The sequence below is a fragment of the Bubalus kerabau genome, chromosome 5, assembly GCF_029407905.1.
Source record: "Bubalus kerabau isolate K-KA32 ecotype Philippines breed swamp buffalo chromosome 5, PCC_UOA_SB_1v2, whole genome shotgun sequence".
NCBI classification, from domain to species: Eukaryota; Metazoa; Chordata; class Mammalia; order Artiodactyla; family Bovidae; genus Bubalus; species Bubalus kerabau.
In genome coordinates, this window is record NC_073628.1 from 122,373,223 (window position 1) to 122,389,639 (window position 16,417).

General features: G+C 35.6%; 1 protein-coding gene across 1 annotated transcript in view; it reads right to left on the reverse strand.

Annotated features, from left to right (window-relative positions):
• The window catches only part of TPR (translocated promoter region, nuclear basket protein), a 64,093-nt gene that overhangs the window by 4,803 nt on the left and 42,873 nt on the right, over positions 1-16,417 (reverse strand). The window contains exons 39-49 of the mRNA XM_055582954.1: positions 15,500-15,648; positions 14,757-14,840; positions 11,691-11,888; positions 10,787-10,918; positions 10,213-10,303; positions 8,545-8,729; positions 7,337-7,405; positions 7,131-7,225; positions 2,942-3,048; positions 1,409-1,504; positions 1,129-1,285 (exon numbers count right to left, since the gene is read on the reverse strand). Of these exons, the coding sequence (XP_055438929.1) occupies positions 1,129-1,285; positions 1,409-1,504; positions 2,942-3,048; positions 7,131-7,225; positions 7,337-7,405; positions 8,545-8,729; positions 10,213-10,303; positions 10,787-10,918; positions 11,691-11,888; positions 14,757-14,840; positions 15,500-15,648 (1,363 nt within the window). The remainder of the gene's footprint in view (positions 1-1,128; positions 1,286-1,408; positions 1,505-2,941; positions 3,049-7,130; positions 7,226-7,336; positions 7,406-8,544; positions 8,730-10,212; positions 10,304-10,786; positions 10,919-11,690; positions 11,889-14,756; positions 14,841-15,499; positions 15,649-16,417) is intronic.

Here is a 16,417-nt window from a genome sequence, read left to right on the forward strand (position 1 = left end):
GGACAGGGAAGCCTGGCGTGCTGTAGTTCATGGGGTCACAAAGAATTGAACACGACTGAGCAACTGAACTGAATTGAACCTGAAAGATACCTCTTATGACTCTGCTACAGTTGAAAACTAGAGAAGTACAGTCTAAGCAAGTTACTTTAACATGTTCAGAGTCTGAGCTTTCTCATTTGTAAAATGGGGACAAAACTTTGTGATAGATACTGTGTGGATTAAAAACGACACATATAAAGTGACTTGCATACATAGTATGGAATTAAAGGCAGCTAGTATTTTCAGCAGGGTGTGTAACTTTCTCTAATTAAGCAGCACTGAGTGAGAGGTGTATCAATAGACTTCATTTTTTCTTATATATCTACTAGAGTTGGGCTGTTAATTACACTAACAAAATGTTGCTAAATAAAACAATACTTGTGCACTACCTAGGAATCTGGGTTCTACTTCTAGCTATGCTTCTGACTACGAAGCAGTCTAACATTTTTATTTTATAAAGAATCAGGTTCTGCTTTGAAAGTTAAACTTATGCAAAGCACTGTCCGGTGAGTTCTTTCTATTAAATTGTGCCACCTCCTTTGGTTTAAAAAAAATTCAGATGATTTGTTGTGAAATACTTCTTTTTAAACTTTGTTTATAACTGATGTGTTAAGTCAGGTCTTGAAGATTTCTAATTTTTAAGAAGTCAGTGTTTCAGACCAAGTTCTAAATGCACATAAATAAAAAATAGGTGAGGTTTGCTTGAGAGCCCACTACTAAATGGAAAAGTGAGTCATTTCCTAACTTTCACAGAAAGACTTCTTTCTTCGGAAAAAGTTCAAGCAACTACATTAGTGGAAGAAGACCAGTGTTTTAGAGAATACTTTATCTTAGAATGCATCATATGCAATTTTCAAGAATATAACCATTTTAAAAGTTATCTCTCTTCTGTAATAATAATGTCTAAGTCTTAAAATATAATATTTTGTGCAAAAATTAGCTTTCCAAAATATATGGCTTGGTTTATTTTTGTAAAAGGATGCCACTGAAAATATAGCTCAAGAGACTGTTTCTAGCTTAAGGAAAGAACAAAAAAATGTAAAAGTCTGACAAGTATAAGCATGCAAAAATTACAAGGTAAACATTTACCCTTCAGATTCTGCCTCCACAAATACTTCATCTCCATCATCACCTGCTGCTGTTTCGTTTGTTGTGGATAAAGTACCAGTGGACGTTGTCACCATTGGCACAGACTGAGAAGCATGCTCTGAGGCATCAGAGGCGGTGCTCTCCGTAAATACGGTCACTTGAAAATGAAAAGACCAGAAGAGCAATGAAAACTGCAGCTTTGTGGTTTCCTTAAATTTTTAATCACAGGTTTCCATTCCACCAATAAAACATAATCTACTGATGTGCCTTTGATACCTACCTGGGGCTGCTACTTGCAGAGGAGTAGTAGGAACACTTCGGCCACCCGACTCCTCTTCATGAGCTAGGAAAAGGGGTGTTTCGTACATTCCCAAACCTAAAGACAATTTTGAACATTAATGATTGAAAGGACAAAATACTGTCCACATCCTAGATATCGAAAAGAAAGAAAACTAATCAGTGGAGACACATAACTCTGTTGAAGCCCACAATTAGCCCATTAAGCAAAGGTCAATCCCCCAAAAATGTAAATACATTTAAATGTATCCTTAAAGCTAACACTGATTTGTTGTTGTTTAGCTGCTCAGTTGTGTTTGATTCTTTGCAACCCTATGGACTGTAGCCCACCAGACTCCTGTGCATGGGATTTCCCAGACAAGAATACTGGAGTGGGTTGTCATTTCCTTCTCCAGGGGATCTTCCCAACGCTAGGATCAAACCTGTGTCTCCTGTATTGACAGATGGATTCTTTACCAATGAGTTGCCATGGAAACAACATTAATTTAAGTACCCTGAGAAAGACCAGCTGAAGTGCTCTCATAGTTTCATAAAAGCTAACTTTATTGAGTAGCCAACTATGAACTAGGTACTATGTTTGAATTTACTCTTCACCAAAACTGCAAGTTTATTATTAGTCTTTTTTGCTAAAGAAATTGAATTTCAACGAAGTTAATTAATTTTCCCAAAGTTACTAGTAAAGTCGTAGCATTCCAATCTAAGCTTAGATCTGACTTCCAAGTCTTAGAAGTACTATAATAAAGCCACATTAAAACTTTGAATTTCTCTGAAGTCAACTCACAATTTCATATTGGTAGAGGGAAACAGTATTAGACCTAACATCCTAAACCACCCAGGGACTAAGATGAATTTCATGACTTACATAAGGGCTGCAGATTATTCTTCAGTTCTGGGCTTATTATTAGACCAGTATGCATTCCCTATTCATTTACAAAATACCGTAACAGCTTCCCAGAAATACAGTGTGTTCTATGAATGCCAACCAAGGATTAAAAGGTAATTAATTCCAGAAACAGTGTAATTCATGTCCAAGTAACCAACTGCTATTACTTAATTTAGATATCATTTTATTCCACATATTTTTAACATTTTTAATTTTTAATGTTAATGGAAAATCTCTAACTAGTTTTATAAACTTAACTGGAATGTTAAACATCAAACTAAAAAAATATGCTGCATTCCTTCCAACAACTTTAAAATGGATGGTAGTACCCATGTATATTCATGGGCACAACAAATATTCCTGATACTATACTAGGAGCCAAAAGAGATACAAATGTAAAAGTTAGTCATTATGCCCAAAGAACTGAAAATTTTGTTCAGAACACATATCTAAGGCAGTGTTTTAATAAGTAATAAATATATTACACCTTTTTCCATTAATTAGGATAAGAATTATTTATATATATATATTTAAAATTAATACTTGCTCACTTAAAAAAAAAATCATGTCAGAACGGTTTATTACCAAATACATGCAAATCCAAGAGAGCTAAGGTTTTATTTAGCTATTTACCTCCTTGAGAAGCAAGCTGGCCAAGATCAGAGTGACTAGAACTTGTTTGTGGCATATCTTCAGGTGGCCCAAACCGGAATCTAGGAACACCAGCTACCTGTGGAGAACTAAATAGACAAAAACTAATTTAAGATGACCTTTAAAGTTACCTTGCTTAAACTGCAATGATGGAAAGAAAACAGGAAGAAGGAAGAATAAACAAAAACAAAGTAGGAAAACAGTTTGAAAATAAAACTGATCAAGAAATTCTCATATATGAAAATATTTTCAAAATATCAGTTGTCAAGATCTTAGCAATAATATAAATCACGGGATTCATATTATGTGATTTATATAAACATGATTTATACAAAAAATAGCTTCCAGCTCTCCTGACCTATGCCTCACATTTCTGTTAGAAATCGCTATGTAGACGCATAAAAAGCAACATAAACTGAACATGAGATGTAACAGAAAATGAGTAAAATCATGAAAAAAGTTTTGTCTCAGTTTTCAATGTTGGTCTAGAAAAGATTTAATTATTAGCTGGCTAGAAATTTGTTTTCTCCCTGCCCTAATAACACTACCATTAAGCTTTCTGCCCATAATCCAGGATATAGAATAGTATTATCTCACTCTTTGCCCACTCCTTACCCTAATCTTCCGTGGCTAGCCAGCTATTGATGTTTATGGATTGTACCCTGGTTTATGGATTATACTCTTGAATCTATTTCCTGTTTCCATCATTGTTTTAGTTAAGGACAACCTCTATCAGGTAAAAATTTAAATCTGTCTCCTTCTATTAAAAGGAACTTATTCCGAGCAGTTTTTTAGATGAGTGTTTCTGATTGGCTGACTAGACTTCAGACAACTAGGAAGTGGCAGTTTTTATTTCAAACCAGTCTGGAAAACCCCATGGACGGAGGAGCCTGGTGGGCTGCTGTCCATGGGATCGCTAAGAGTCAGACATGACTGAGCGACATACTGATGGCCAAGAGGCACATGAAAAGATGCTGCTGCTGCTGCTGCTAAGTTGCTTCAGTCGTTTCCGACTCTGTGCGACCCCATAGACGGCAGCCCAACAGGCTCCTCTGTCCCTGGGATTCTCCAGGAAAGAACACTGGGGTGGGTTGCCATTTCCTTCTCCAATCATGAAAGTGAAAAGTGAAAGTGAAGTCGCTCTGTCGTGCCCGACTCTTAGCGACCCCACCGACTGCAGCCCACCAGGCTCCTCCGTCCAGGGGATTTTCCAGCGAGAGTACTGAAGGGGGTTGCCATTGCCTTCTCCTATCTGAGGTGAGCTGTGGTTAACTGAACAACTTTAAAACTTGTTCTATGGCCATATATTATCACATACCTTAGAAAATTAATCAGGTCCCATTTCTGAAGAAACATTTTTTTTCTATTCTTCAAGTATATATCATGCAACAGATATTTCAGCCACAATTAAACATATACATTTCCATGTGAAAAGTCTTATTGTTTAGAAGGAGTGGTACAGTGCAAGAGTTAAAAATAGGTTCCAGAGCCAGACTGGTTTGAAATAAAAACTGCCACTTCCTAGTTGTCTGAAGTCTAGTCAATGTGTTAGCATCTCCATGTTTCCTTACCTGCAAATGAAATAACAGTATCTATTGTCACAGTACAGTTCAGTCACTCAGTCGTGTCTGACTCTTTGTGACTCCATGAACTGTAGCATGCCAGGCTTCCCTGTTCACTACCAACTCCAGCAGCTTGCTCAAACTCATGTCCATTGAGTCTGTGATGCCATTCAACCATCTCATCCTCTGTTATCGCCTTCTCCTCCCGCCTTCAATCTTTCCCGACATCAGGGTCTTTTCCAGTGAGTCAGTTCTTCACATCAGGTGGCCAAAGTATTGGAGTACTGGTAGTATTGGACTATACTTCAATACCAAAGTATTCCAATGAACATTCAGGACTGATTTCCTTTAGGATTGACTGGCTTGATCTCACTGTCCAAGGGACTCTCAAGAATCTTTTCCAACACCACAGTTCAAAAGCATCAATTTTTCAGTGCTCAGCTTTTTTTATGGTCCAACTCTTACATCCATACATGACCACTGGAAAAATCATAGCTTTGACTAGATGGACCTTTGTTGGCAAAGTAATGTCTCTGTTTTTTAATATGCTGTCTAGGCTGGTCATAGCTTTTCTTTCAAAGAGCAAGCATTTTTAAATTTCATGGCTGTAGTCTCACCATCTGCAGTGATTTCGGAGCCCCAAAATACATAACAATGTTTCCACTGTTTCCCCATCTATTTGCCATGAAGTGATGGGACTGGATGCCATGATCTTAGTTTTCTGAATGTTGAGTTTTAAGTCAGCTTTCTCACTCTCTTCTTTATTTTCATCAAGAGAATCTTTAGTTCTTCACTTTCTGTCATAAGGGTGGTGTCATCTGCATATCTGAGGTTATTGCTATTTCTCCTGGCAATCTTGATTCCAGCTTGTGCTTCTTCCAGCCTGGCATTTTGCATGATGTACTCTGCATATAAATTAAATAAGCAGGGTGAAAATATACAGCCTTGACGTACTCCTTTCCCAATTTGGAACCAGTCTGATGTTCCATGTCCAGTTCTAACTGTTGCTTCTTGACCTGCATACAGATTTCTCAGGAGGCAGGTCAGGTGGTCTGGTATTCTCATCTCTTTCAGAATTTTCCATAGTTTGCTGTGATCCATACAGTCAAAGTCACTAAAGCAGAAATAGATATTTTTCTGGAACTCTCTTTTTCTATGATCCAATGGATGTTGGCAATTTGATCTCTGGTTCCTCTGTCTTTTCTAAATCCAGCTTGAACATCTGGAAGTTCACAGTTCACATACTGTTGAAGCCTGGCTTGGAGAATTTTGAGCATTACTTTGCAAGCATGTGAGATGAGTGCAATTGTGCGGTAGTTTGAGCATTCTTTGGCATTGCCTTTCTTTGGGACTGGAATGAAAACTGACCTTTTCCAGTCCTGTGGTGACTGCTGAGTTTTCCATATTTGCTGGCATATTGAATGCAGCACTTTCACAGCATCATCTTTTAGGATTTGAAATAGCTCTACTGGAATTCCTTCACCTCTACTAGCTTTGTTCGTAGTGATGCTTCCTAAGCATCACTTGACTTCTCATCTAGGATGTCTGGCTCTAGGTGACTGATCACAGAGGAATACACAGAACTATACAAAAAAAAGATCTTAAAGACCCGATACCCACGATGGTGTGATCAGTCTCACAGTTATGAAGATTAAAATACTGATTCATGGGAATGCTCAGTAAGCTTCAGGTATTTTTTTCCAAGACTCAATTTAATGCTGTCCCCATTAAGTCCTCTGGTTCTTTTCCCCTATGTGTTGGTAAAAATCACTCCTTCATTTTTATAAACAAAGCTTCTTGCTCATTCCTCTATTCTAGAGTGTTAAGATTATCATTAGTTGTGCATAAGCTTAGCTTACACAACAGTATTATCCATTATGATGACTATAATTATTAACACTTTCACCAACATCTGATATAAAGCATTTACTATGTGCAGGTGATATTATATAAATATGGTAACATAAATTCATTTAATTCTCACAATTTATGAGGTAAGAAATATTGTGTTATTCTCATTAATAAAATGAAGATACTCAGGTACAGAGAATACACATAACTTGATATAGCAAGTAAGCACTATAGCTAGGTTCCAAAGCCAGACATTCTAACTCTAAAGCCCATGCTCTTAACCACTGTATACTGCCTTTACATTTTAAATTCCTGATGGAAGCAACTGTATTTCACTCTTATTGATGTGATTTTCTCAAACACTACATTCTCAACCCTTCTACTCTCAAGTGCTTAGTACCCAGTATGAAAAGTGAAAGTGAAGTTGCTCAGTTGTGTCCGACTCTTTGCGACTCCATGGACTGCAGCCTACCAGGCTCCTCCCTCCATGGGATTCTCCAGGCAAGAGTACTGGAGTGGGTTGCCATTTCCTTCTCCAGGGGATCTTCCCGACCCAGGGATTGAACGCATGTCTCCCGCATTCCAGGCAGACACTTTAACCCCTGAGCCACCTAAAACCCCCGTACCCAGTATAGAACTTAACAAATAATGTACCCATCAAACGTAATCAAGTTAAGAGGGAAAGAGTCTGACTAGTCACAAAGTGTGGTTCTATCTCATTAACTTACTGAATTGCTTTTTCTATCTCATTAACTTACTGAATTGCTTCAGCAAATCCATCAGTACGATGTGGCACCACAAGAGTTGGGGTACTTGGAACTGTTCTATCTTCATCATCAAAAAAATGCTGCTGCTAAAAAAGACAGAAAACAAGTACTTAGCAGGATGATAGGAGCATCCGTATGGACAAGACAAATAATCACTGAACAAATAAATCACTTTTACATGAGAGGTAGGTACTTACCATGCCACCTATTCCTGGAGTCAACTGAAGCCCGCGTCCTACAGACTGCCTTCGGGTCATCTGAATTCTCTGTGTCAAGAAAGGAATTTCATTTAAGGAATTAGGCAATGAAAGAAACACCAAACGCTAACAGATACAGCTTATCAGGCTGGTAATAAAATAACTAAAATGTTAGCAGATTAATGTAATTATTGGAACCTTTCTTAAACTGCTACTAATCTTGTACCAGTACTAAAGAAGTCTATTTTGTAAACAGTGACATGTTTTTAATTATACAGACTATAGTATTAACCAACAAATATTTTATTAACCAGTAGATAATATTAATCACTATGTAAAACCAAACTCTGGTCCTTGTTATTTGTTGATAACTAAGTTAGTTTCTATCACTTTGATTTAAGTGTTTGGATGTTGAAGCTGAATTATCCTTTAAAGTTCAAACAGTGGTACTGAATACTTGTAAACTGTTTCCCAATTTAGACAATTAAAAATTGATGGAGATGGAGATTGCAGGATCCATAAATAATTCTCTAAGACTTTATATTTTCAGAAAATGAGAAAATTTATCTTCACCAGTCGTATTTTGGTAAAATCTACCCTTGACAGTGTTTAGTATACTACAAAGACTCAAGCTACATGATTAATAGATCCTTTGTACTTTTCTAGCTGTTTCTTCAAGAGCTTCTGATAGAGATGTTCAATCCTACTACAAAAGTGTCTCATGTAAAGGGTTATGCACACTATCATGAACTTGAACAGTGGGTATTAATATGTGTGATTCCAAAAAATAAGAAGAAAAAAGATCTGTTAAGAACAGAAATTTATTTTAAAAAGAATTCATGCACCTTGGAGAAAGAAACCTTCAAAACAAATGGGTCAGCTGCTGAAATATATTTTAATCAAAATCCAAGAAAAATTTCTTTTTTAACCTGCAGAAACAGCAGACCCTTATTTTCTCTGTATATAATCATTTCAACTTATACATGACTTTAGCAAGCCTTGCTTTTCCAAAGTCCCCGTCTGCCATATTTCAGGGAAAATAATTCAGAGATTAGTTTCAGCTCAAAAATTTTATAAAAATGTACCAAAACATTAAAAAGTTCACTTAATTCCTGGGGAAAAACAAAGTAATAGCTAATGGAAAGAAAGGGAGAAAAAGCCAACATTTTTCAAAGTAAAATGTTCAGAATGACTAGTATTTTTAATACCTGAACTGGCGGTCCCAGCTCCTGAGGTGGAGCATGAATGGTCAGTCTTGGGGGAAGTGGGTGTGGTGGGCGTCTTGGTGACTGAGGTGCTCGGGGGGTCTGTCTTTCAGATGCTGATGATGGCTGCTGTTCTCTAGATATCTCCTGGGAAAAAGAGGACTCTGCAGTACCAGTATTTCCTTCGCCTATAGGAAAAGAGAAGTTTATTCTGAACTATTAAGTTTACAATAAGGTAACCTGGACAATCGCTAGAACTATAATTCTTACCCCTATGAATGTTCACCTAACTAATATTTTCATAAAAAATAGTGAGGTGTGGCAGACCCAGAGATAATAGGTATGCAATTAACAGCTGTACAGCCTTAAGCAAGTTCCTTCTATTTCTTTGGTTGGTTCATGAAACAATATAACCCATAAGAAACATTTTTCTGAAGATTTCAAATAATGGACAGAAAGCATTTAGCTTAACATAAGATAAACATTTTAACACTTAGTACCTTTTAACAGTTAACCTAGTTATATCACTTTGCTTCTGCTTTTCAGATTCTTCACTGGTAGTTAAAACCTGGTAAGCTTACTGTAAGAATTTCCCCAATAAATATTCAATGAGCATCTGTTATGCTTTGTATTGAGGAAAAAAGGCTATGAACACTCATGCTCACAAGACTTAGCTTTCAGTGATAATATTAGGCAAAATCTTTCCCTCTATAATCCAATTATGTGACACAAAAAAGGTATTTCTTAAATCCATAAAATGCTTTAAAGATGTAAATTATTACAATTAATCTCCTTAGATCCTTATCTCCCTTAAAAAGCAATACTTTATAACTTCATTATATAGTTCAATATTCATTCTCTTAAAAATATAAAAGTTGAAAAGACTGCCTGCTTTTCCTTTCCTTAATTCAAATGAGTATACAATTTACATTTTTATACACAGGCCTACACAAAAACTCAGATATTCTGTTTTCCCACTAGTCTACATAGATAAGGTTTTTTATTATATTACTACTGATTTTGGCTCAGTATTATCTGTTAAAATCAGAATATCAAAACCATATGATCACAGAGTCTTCAAAAAACATTTAAAAATGATTCTAAAAGAAAATTATTTTCTATGAATTCTATAATTCTTTACTGCCTACAACTTTTAGCTGATTGCCAAGACTCATCTTTTCAACAATTGACAAAAGGCATGCTCTATTGATGAAAAAGTCTCTTATTTACCAGAAAACTGGACAATATTTTAAAACTGATACCCACAAATCTTGAAACATTGCAGCTTGATTAGACTGACCTCTCCTGGTTGTGAACTGCTATTACTATTATGAGAAGTCCTTGATTTAATTTTACACTTATGAGCAGAAGCAACAAATGGCATTTATAATACTTTATAGATTTAAAAAGTCTGAATCTCACTGTATTCCAATGAGGTAGAAAAAAATAGTATAATGACTACATTTTAGATGTAAACACAAAAGACTTTAAGAGAATAATATGACAAAGCAAGAACATGAGCCAATCTTTCCCTTGCCAGTTTACTAAGTTTTACTACCTATGTGATAATTAAGTGGAATCTTAGTTTAGAAAATGTTAGGTTAAAATATTAAATTAAGTAAAATGTTAAAAGTGTTCAATTAAAAAGAGAAAAACTAAACAAAATCTCACCACTGTTCTGAGAATCAGCTGCTCTCTGATTACTTTCACCTCCACCCATACTTTCTTCTGTTTCTGTACCTGGATCAGTCCCGTCACCACCCTAAAAACAAAATATGAATGCTAAATGCAAGTAAATCACGTGTGATTATCTTCAATAATTAACCAAATGACAGCTGCTGCTGCTAAGTCGCTTCAGTCGTGTCCGACTCTGTGCGACCCCATAGATGGCAGCCCACCAGGCTCCCCGATCCCTGGGATTCTCCAGGCAAGAACACTGGAGTGGGTTGCCATTTCCTTCTCCAATGCATGAAAGTGAAAAGTCAAAGTGAAGTTGCTCAGTTGTGTCCGACTCTTAGCGACACCATGGACTGCAGCCTACTGGGCTCCTCCGTCCATGGGATTTTCTAGGCAAAAGTACTGGAGTGGGGTGCCATTGCCTTCTCCGCAAACGACAGCAGAAATAAACAAAAAAATCCAAAGATATGAAAAGTTGTAGTGTTCTGACAATACAGGATTTTTATACTCTTGGAAAGTAACAAGCAAGTTCCTGAAGAAAATGACGGTCCAAATTCTGGCCCGTTACCTCAGCATCATCAGCCTCATATCCATCATTGCCGTCCGCACTGCCGGTGCCTTCATTACTATCTTCACCCTCGTCTCCCATCCCTGTGTCGTCTTCATCATCATCATCATCGTCTTCATCTTCTTCATAATCCTTGTAAAAAATCCCAAGTATAAATAAAGATACAGGATATGGTATGCATGTTCTACATTATCTTGATACCATGATTAGAAATGTAAGTGACACCACACTGATGAGGATACAAGAGCCATCCTAAAAGTTATATGGAATTCAGACTTCAGTGGCATCAAGAATCAAAACTGTGATGCTTACTGGAATTAATATTGTTAACAGTCAACTTCGAGTTCTAACTGTCCATATGAGACCAATTCAAAGATAAAAACTTCTAGGTGTCAAATGAATGTCAAGTGGTCCACTTTGATTCTAACTTTAAAATGTGGCATTGAATGAGAAAATGGTGAAATACTATGAGCTTTTAAATACCTAGTTTGATTAATAAAAGAATCAAAAAAGGAGAAGGTGTCGATACTAAACTAACACCCAAAACAAAATGCGAAGTTTCGCTTAAAAAATAATTATCTTCACACTTCAATTTCTTTTGAAAAGAACTATGAGGGTTCCACAAAATAAAAAACAATCCTTTTATTTTCAGAAACCATAGTGCTTACAGTTAAATCTAGTCACTTATCAGTGAGATTTAAGATTAATTAATCTAACAAATCCTAAAGGACTTAGTAATCATTAAAACAAATGAGATTTTCCATCACTTGCTCCATGCAAATTTCACTACCAAATGTTAAGTTCAGAACTAATCAGGATAAAAGAAAAGCAAAACAATCTACTTAAAGTGACAGGGAATCAGAATTTCAGTTTAAAACAATAAATGATTTCAAATCAAATTCACCTCATGTTCCCCATCATTTTCATCCTCCTCCTCCTCTTCATCATCACTGTCAATTACAATGACATCATCTCCTTTGCCTTGACCATCTTGGGATGAAGCTGTTTGTTGATCTGACTGAAGAGGCCCAAGGTCTATTTGTAGAGATTGAGAGGTTTCTTCACTGTCTTCCATTGGCGTATAATCTCCCTGGGTGACTCCCTTTAAAAGTAAAAAAAATAAATGAATAAAGAATATTCAATTATACTTAAAACTATCAGTGACATACTGTAGATATAAGTAAAGGCTAAAGAATACTAATGGGCTATGAGAATTTTAAAAAATGTTGTTTTCAAAAGCAGAATTAATTCAAAATAAATGTTTTGGATCTCTTTACTATCTTATTATAGAAAAATTATTCTAAATCCCACTCGGTAATACTTCAATAAAAAAGACAGACCACACACACACAGACAGACAGACACGTGTATGTGTCAAAGGCACCAGGGTGGTACTGTAGATGAATGTTGTCCATCAGAAATATAATGTGAGCCACAATACATTTCACATGTATAATTAAAAAATTTTTAGCAGTCACATAAAAAAACAAGTGAAATCAATTTTTAATAACAATCTTAATATAGCCAAAAATCATTTCAGTGTGGAATCAATATATGAATTATTCATCCTATCTTTTAAAATTTGTAATATGTCTACAAAATCCAATGTATATTTCATATTTAAGAATATCTCACTTTGGGCTTGTTGCATTTCAAGTGCTCAACAGCCAACACAGTGAGTTAACAGTGCAAACCAAAGTCAGAAAAAAGAATATCCATGGAACTGCAACATATAATTAAAAAAAAAAAGACAAAAAATGTTCCCCAAACCAGAAACCATCTGTAAAACACACTAAATAAGACAAACTATTACAATTAATCTTTTTACAAACACTTCTCCCCCTTTCTAAACACCCTATCTCAAGTCTTCAAACCACATTAAAGATATACCAGTATTTCCTTAATCTAACAATTTCATATTTTTAGCTACTGAAATAAACCATAATTTAACTTTATTTTTGATATTTCTTACAAAAAACTGTTTACTTTTTAGTTCAGTACTCAGCAAAATCTTTTTTTTTTTTGGGGGGGGGGGGGGGGGGGCGGGCCGCGGGCTGTGCCACGTGGCATGTGGAACCTGAGTTCTCTGACCAGGGACAGAATACACACCCTCTGCAGTAGAAGCGCAGAGCCCTAACCACTGAATCACCAGGGAGTTCCAAAATCTCCTTCTGGTATACAAGGCAGAAACAATGCCTTATGAACTAAATCATTCATAAGGATGTTAACTGTAATGGAAAAAATGAGTAAGTCATGGTATAATTAAAAATGTAACTCAAACTGACATGCTTATTTCAAGAAAAACAACACTTACAAAGAACATCTGCTTCACTGTCAGAAAATTAGAAAAATGAACTGTTACATATTCACACACTGAGTAGACAGCGCTAGAAGGCAGAATGCAAAGTCCAATGGCACTTCTGAGTCACAGAAATTTTGTCAATCTCAAAAGTAAATGCTTTGTACAAAATATTTTAGTATAATTTAACCAAGTCTGGCAATAACACCGAAATTCACATCTTATTTCAAAATTGTTATGCTCTTCAGGTATAACCCTCTCTGAAAGATACATGAAACTGATGCCATTTAGAGTATTACCTATTCATCTTGGAGGTTTAATTTTCTGTTCATAGTCAAGGAAATCTGAAAAAATTACCTTAGAAAATTAATGCATCTACAAAACCAGTATGTACCTGCAATCTGTGGTTACTTGTGATTAGCCTGAAACAGTTTCTTTATTTTATACAGATAAAATAATTTTAGAATAAAGTGATCCTAAAACTTTACCCAGAGAGAAAGTACTGTTTCAAGCTTAACAAGACAAATGAAAAACAGACAACCTGAGATTAAATTCTAGCTCCAACACTATGAGAACTTGGGTACACGACTTAGCTAGGCATTGATTTCTTCACCTATAAAACAGGGTTGTGACCAGATCTGTTATGAGGATTAAATTATTTGATAAATGCAAATATTTTAACTACACTTGGCATATAATAGCGAACTGTGTTAACTGTTATAATATTACAAATAAATTACTATAAATTGACTTCCCAGGTGGTACAATGGTAAAGAATCTGCCTGCTGATGCAGGAGTTGCCAGAGTCAAAGTTGTGATCCCTAGGTTGGGAAGATCCCCTGCAGAAGGAAATGGTAACCCACTCCAGTATTCTTGCCTGGAAAATTCCATGGACAAAGGAGCCTTGGAGGCTACAGTCCATGGGGTTGAGAGTCGAATATGACTGAGCAACTGAGTACATGCACATGCATGCACACACACTATAAATTATGAATTCTCAATTTGTAGGGCAGGGGAATAGAAGAAAAGTATTAATCTGAGTGCCTAATATATGGCAGGTAGTATTTTGGGTACTCTACAAGACTAAAAGTTATTCCAACAGATGAGAAAATTGAAGCTTAAAGAGAATTAACATCTTGTTTATAGTCATACAGCTTCTAAGTGGTAAAGTAATGAACAAAAGCTAGAGTTTTTATCTTCAGAGTCTATGCATTTCCACTAGTCAGGCTGTTTCTGGAGAAGCCTCAATGAGAGTTCAAAAGATGAAGATGTATACAAATGCATTTCCTTTCAGAGATTATTTTAATTTAGTAAGGGAAGCAAGAGAGGGGAGCAACTGAGGACCAACAAATAGGCACTATGGATAAGTGCAAGACTCAACTAGCTCGTCCTTTCAAATACATAAGAGTGGATAATCTTTACTTGTGACAACTCTTAGCTTAGAAAGTTTGTGCCTTCTATAAAGAAACACATTCCTTTAATAAAGTTTAGAAGGCAGGACACTAATCAGAAGTAAAACAAAGTAGAAATTGTATTGGCAATTCTAATAATATTTCGTTAAATATAAAAGAAGTATATTGAAAATAGAAGTCCAAACAATATTTCAATTTGTCAAAGCTTATTTCATTCAAGCAATCATTTGTTTACCTTACTTTCAGTATTTTTACTTACTTCTCCAATGGAATCTTGAGAATCCTGGGTGTATACTTGAGTCTCTACCTCTCCATCAGTACTTTCTTCTGCCATAACTTCTTCCTGCATCAGGACATATAAGTGTGTGAATCGTATCAATTCACTAGATGAAGCAACACTTGTTCAGCTAGGTTTCCCAATAAAACAAAACTCAAATCTGTAATTTTATGAAACAATACATCAGAAATGTTCACTTATATTTACTTATAAAAATATAACCAATCATATTCTTCTTTGGTATATACAAAATAAGGTTAATGAACATTAACTAAATACATGCCAGTGAAACACATTTAGTAGTCTCAATGCTTGCAAGAAAACAATTCATTACAACTTATCCTAAACAAAATAAAATGAAGGAAAACCATTTTGGTCAACCAGAGGGAAAAAATGGCAGGTACCAGTTTAAAACACCCATGAGGCTATAAACTTTCTTATTCTTTGAATTTTAAAAAAAGGCTTAAATGGAGTTCATTCTATGTTTCTATAACTGTTTTTAAAATGGAAATTGGAAATTCAATAAAACATATGAAAAGAATATACAACAGTATTGGCAACGTTACATAATAGTACCAGGGCTGTCAGCGGAAACGTTGCTACTAACAGCAGTACTTTCTGGATTTTGACCCCCAAAACCTCCCTTCACTTAATAATGCTGTAACTGAAAGAGTATCTTGTTTCTATTGGTAGAAGTAAAAATAAACAGAAAGACCTTTACATACCTCAGTTCCTACAGGTGTAACACTTTTCAGCTTCTTTGGAAGAGGCATTTCCACTGTATCATCAGAGATCTGGTCTGATGCTTCTATGGTGCTATCTTCTTCCTCTTCACGTGTACGCTTTGGCAAAGAAGAACTTGGGGTAGCTGAAACTGTGAAATTATGTAACTTAAATCTTGAATTACAATATGATAACAGCTCAATTTAAAGTTAATCTGAAAACATCTTGATCATTTAACTAAAAAACAAAAACCACAGTAAACATTTATTTGGATAGAACAACAAAATCTGTTCCTGCCAATTTATGTGTAAACAAAGAGAAATTTTTTTGGTCTTTGTAAACAAAGACAAATTTATGTTCTGAATCAATGGTCTCATACTATCAACTTAACTTTTGGTTAATAAAGCCAATCAACATTTACAGTAATACACTAACTCACTGTGACTATATAACTATAGAATTGCTCCTCACAAAGGTTATATAGGGCCTTCTTATGATTTATAAATCTAAAGACTCCTTGGACAAATAAAAACTCTTCCTTATATGTTTAAGATTTGAAAATTCTTACATGATCTTTTTAGTTCTCAGGACTTGTACTGAGTTACATTTGACCCTTGAACAATTTAGGGAGGGGCACTGTCCTTCCAAATTTGCCATTCCTTGAATCTGCAGATCCAAGCAACTGAGGATGTGCAGTTGCTGTGGTGTTCTGAAACACCACACTACTGAAAAAATCCACATATAAGTGGACCATGCAGTTCAAATCTGTGTTGTTCAAGGGTCAACTGTACATATTACATGTTATGGGTTGTACCACCTTTAAAATCAGTGATGAAATAATTGGAAAGGAAGAAAGATCTTAATGACAAAAATCAGTGACCTAAATTAGAATTCAGCAGTAAACATAAAATGTTAGGATT